At 49.3% G+C, this 3,535-nt stretch overlaps 1 protein-coding gene across 1 annotated transcript; it reads left to right on the top strand.

Annotated features, from left to right (window-relative positions):
• Nucleotides 1-374: 374 nt before the first annotated feature.
• On the top strand, nt 375-3,084 carry LOC119696236. Its single transcript, XM_038125959.1, has 3 exons — nt 375-1,165; nt 1,851-1,996; nt 2,449-3,084. Exons 1-3 carry the CDS (start codon nt 682-684, stop codon nt 2,554-2,556), a joined length of 738 nt encoding a protein of 245 aa, XP_037981887.1. The 5' UTR covers nt 375-681; the 3' UTR covers nt 2,557-3,084.
• The last annotated feature ends 451 nt before the right edge of the window (nt 3,085-3,535 follow it).

The following is a 3,535-nucleotide window of genomic DNA, read 5'->3' as shown; positions in this document are numbered from 1 at the left end:
AGAGGCAGGGGTTTTATTTGAAATCATAATAGAAGGGCCTCAGAAATAAAAATCTCCATACGGAAATATAAGATCAATATATAGAGGTAGCTATAAAGTATAGAAATATATATAAGGAATAGGAATAGATGTAAGATAAAATACCAGTTTTTATATAAATAGAATTTATACATATAAATGTATAAATAAACATTATTCCTCAGTGTACATTATAAATATAGTTGTGAATATAAAGATGAAAAAATATTGAAATAAAATCCATTTCAATAGTCTTTGAAAGAAGGCGTTTGGGGTTTTCTGTCTGTTCTTATTGGGTTCGAGGCAGGGGGTTTTTTTGGGTTTTTTTGTTTTTTTTTTTTTCTTTTTCTCCTTTCGCGTTGTCGGGGGGGCATTGATTCTGGAGGGTTTTTTTGCCGGGGGCGGCTCCCGTTGCGGTGGCAGCTGCCGGTTTTTGCCGCCTTCCCCGGCGGCAGCGCCGCGGCGTGGGGTGGGGCGGGCGGCGGTGCTGCCACCCTGTGGGCAGAGCGCGGTAGTGCAGGCGAGCGGCGCTCGGCGGCCGAGCGGCGCTCGGCGGGCACGCCTGTGTGCGGCGGCGGGCGGCAGGGCGGGCGCGGCGTGTCGCGGACGGACTTGACCTTCTCAAGATGGCGGCAGAAAGGGCGGGACACTGCAGCTTGGCCAATGATTGCCGAGCGCGGCCGGAGAGCCGAGTGCAGCCGAGTGCAGCCGAGTGCTGCCGAGTGCAGCCGAGTGCAGCCGAGTGTAGCCGAGTGCAGCCGAGTGCAGCCCGCCGCAGCCGAGTGCAGCCCGAGAGCCGGCGGGAGCCCCGGGTGGCCGCGCGCAGCCGAGTTTCCCCTCAAAGCCGATCGTCCCCGACTTTCGCCGAACCGAGCCCGCTTCAGCCCAGGAGCCGAAACGAGACCGGTTCAGACCAAAAGCCGAAATGAAACGACTTCACGCCGAGAGCCGACCCAGGTGGGAGCCGCGAGCACCATGAGGGGCCGGCCGGCTCCTGCCGGGCAGGGCGCAGTGGCCGGGGCTCTCCCGGCGCGGCGCCGCCCCTGCGCGCCCGAGGAGCCGCCGGAGGAGCCGCCGGAGGAGCCGCTTTCCTGCCGGGAGCCGCGCTCCGTCCGGCGCCGGGAGCGCGGGGAGCGATATTGGAAAGGTCTTTGATGTCCTGCTTTTGACGCGGCTTTTAGGAATTTATTGTATCGTTTTGTTTTGTTTGCAGCTGGTGGATGTGCTGCACTTCTTGAATGTTATGGTTCTCGGCTCAGGTGTTGATGAGTAGGTTGTTTTGAATTCAGTTTTGTGGTCGGATTTTTTTTTTTTTTTTTTAATTCCCCTTCCCCCCCCTTCCCCCCCCGCTATGACGTTTTCTAGGGTTTACCGTGGGTTTTATGGGTCGTAGCATGAAGTAGAAGTCAGGTTTTGGATTCTGTGGTGGTGCCTTTTGTTAGCTTGAGTATGCAGCGTTTGTTTCGGTGGGTTCGAGGTAGTGTCGTGTAGTTACTTAGGGGTTTTTAATCTTTATAGTCGCATTCTTGTTTCTTATCTTACAGGGCTTTTATTTGTTTGGATTGTTTGATCGGAGCATATGTTTGATTGTTACGGATCCTTTGGGAGATAGTGTTTCTGGTTACGTTTCTTTTTTGCCTTCACGTTTCTTACTAGGTGGTATTTTTATTTTGGTAGTTTGAGGCCTTTTGGGGTTTATTGTGTTAGGAATATTTTTTTTTGCTTGTTGCTAATTTAAGTTTATGTGTGCTATTTAAAAGCCAGCTCCACTTGAGCTGTGGGGAACTAGGAACATATCTGTTCTGATCTTCCTCTCACCTTTCTTCCCACAGCTGTTTCTGTACTCCTGACTTCCCGTCACGCCAGGGACACGTGGCTTGGAGCACAGCAGCCGGATTCCTCACTTAGCCGTGTCAGCTTGGTGCAGGTTACGAATTACAGGGTGACTTGGAAACCCAGAAACAAAGGGAAGAAGCTGGTATGTCTCTTAGCAGGGGAAAAAAAAAAAAAACAAACCAAAAAAACCCCAAAAAACCAAAAAAAAAAAAAAAAAAAACCACAAAAACAAAAACCCAAACCAAAAAAAAACCCCTACATCAGGGCAATAATTCAGGGGACTAACAGTTCATCTTTAACTTTCTTCTGTGCTCAGTCCTCATCGCCGGGAGCCGTGAAAGCCCCCTGAGCTGTAGGTCTCATACAGACCTACCTCGTTTGGTCCAAAAAATCAGTATTTTATTACTGTGTGCACACTCAGGGGGAAGATTTTATCCCATATCCCTCAGAGGGACATTAAACCTCCAGTTTCCCTTTTCTTGAACAGTTTGAGAGAGGATATTACTTATGTAATTTTTACTGCAGGCATTTGATCTTTTTGAAGACCGTTTGTGCGTGTGCGTGCCCCTAATAGCTGTCCCCTCTCTAACACAGGATGGGGAAGAAAGGCTGCAGAGCTTCCTGCAACGGGCTGCGAGCACAAAGAGCGAGGAGGCAGCGCAAGACCGGACTCAGGAATCGGAACGGTTTTCTTGGGTTTAAGAAGCTCGAATGGCGCTTCAAGACATTTATATCAGACCTGGTTTAATTTCATTACCCTTTTTTTTACATCCACAAAAAAAACCCCCCCCCCCCCCCCCCCCCCCCCCCCCCCCCCCCCCCCCACCTCCAGGATCCATCGCTGCTGCTGCCGTGCGTGACGAGAAGCCATCTTCCCTCTGCCCGGAGCAGCTGAGAGATGGAGCAGCACCCCAAAGGACTTTCTGCTCAGTGATTATAGCTGAGTTTTAGTGGGAATTCTCTGAGCAATCTGGTGGATTGTGCTTGAACGTGGCCGTGAGGGTAGCTGAGCACGGCAGTCCGGATCTGCGAGCCGCGGTGCCGGAGCTCTTTGAAAGGTCGTGGGGGATGCATTCATTCCATTGAATCCCGGCCCTGTGCTGTGCCCAGGCCCTTTGTACAAAGAGGGTACGGGGAGAAACCAGAACTGCACGTTGCTTGCGATACGTATGGAGTTTTGAAAGCTTTAGTTCTAGCTAATAAAAGAAGTTAGTTTGAAAAAAAGCCAAATAATTTATTTTTTTTTCCTTCAACGTGATACTCTTTGGTGGTGTACGGTGTGTTGTCTTCTTTTTTGGTGTTGTTAACTCTGTGTCATTTGTTTTTTGAGCGAAGATAACTCTGTGGATGGCTTGGTTTGTATTTGAGGCAGAATTAATTTCAACAGGTTTCTTTAATAGACTTCTGAGATGTATTGCTGGGATTTTGGCTTAGTTTATCGTAGGTATAAACACAGAGATTTGGTAGGGGCAGCTCGGCTGCTGGAGTTTTGGGTGTTTAAGTGATTGGATGGCTTTTGTTACCTGCGGTTTTTAATTTTTGAAAGGTTTTTTTACGTAGTGGCTTAAGGTGGTTTTTAGAATTAATTGTCTTGCTTCATGTTGTGTGCAGCCGGTGTGGGGGGGGGGGGGGGGGGTTTAGTTTTCTTTTTGGGGACAGGAGCATTTATATGGTGGGTGTT

The sequence above is a fragment of the Motacilla alba genome, unplaced genomic scaffold, assembly GCF_015832195.1.
Source record: "Motacilla alba alba isolate MOTALB_02 unplaced genomic scaffold, Motacilla_alba_V1.0_pri HiC_scaffold_263, whole genome shotgun sequence".
NCBI classification, from domain to species: Eukaryota; Metazoa; Chordata; class Aves; order Passeriformes; family Motacillidae; genus Motacilla; species Motacilla alba.
The sequence above is the reverse complement of the archived record's forward strand: the minus strand, read 5'-3'. Positions and strand labels throughout refer to the sequence as shown.

Bases quoted from the DNA above. Each gene is read 5' to 3' on its own strand.
- LOC119696236 (XM_038125959.1), top strand. From the start codon at position 682: ATGATTGCCGAGCGCGGCCGGAGAGCCGAGTGCAGCCGAGTGCAGCCG. The intron at 1,166-1,850 runs GTCTTTGATGTC...TTCTTCCCACAG, and splicing joins CGGGGAGCGATATTGGAAAG to CTGTTTCTGTACTCCTGACT. The intron at 1,997-2,448 runs GTATGTCTCTTA...TCTCTAACACAG, and splicing joins GAAACAAAGGGAAGAAGCTG to GATGGGGAAGAAAGGCTGCA.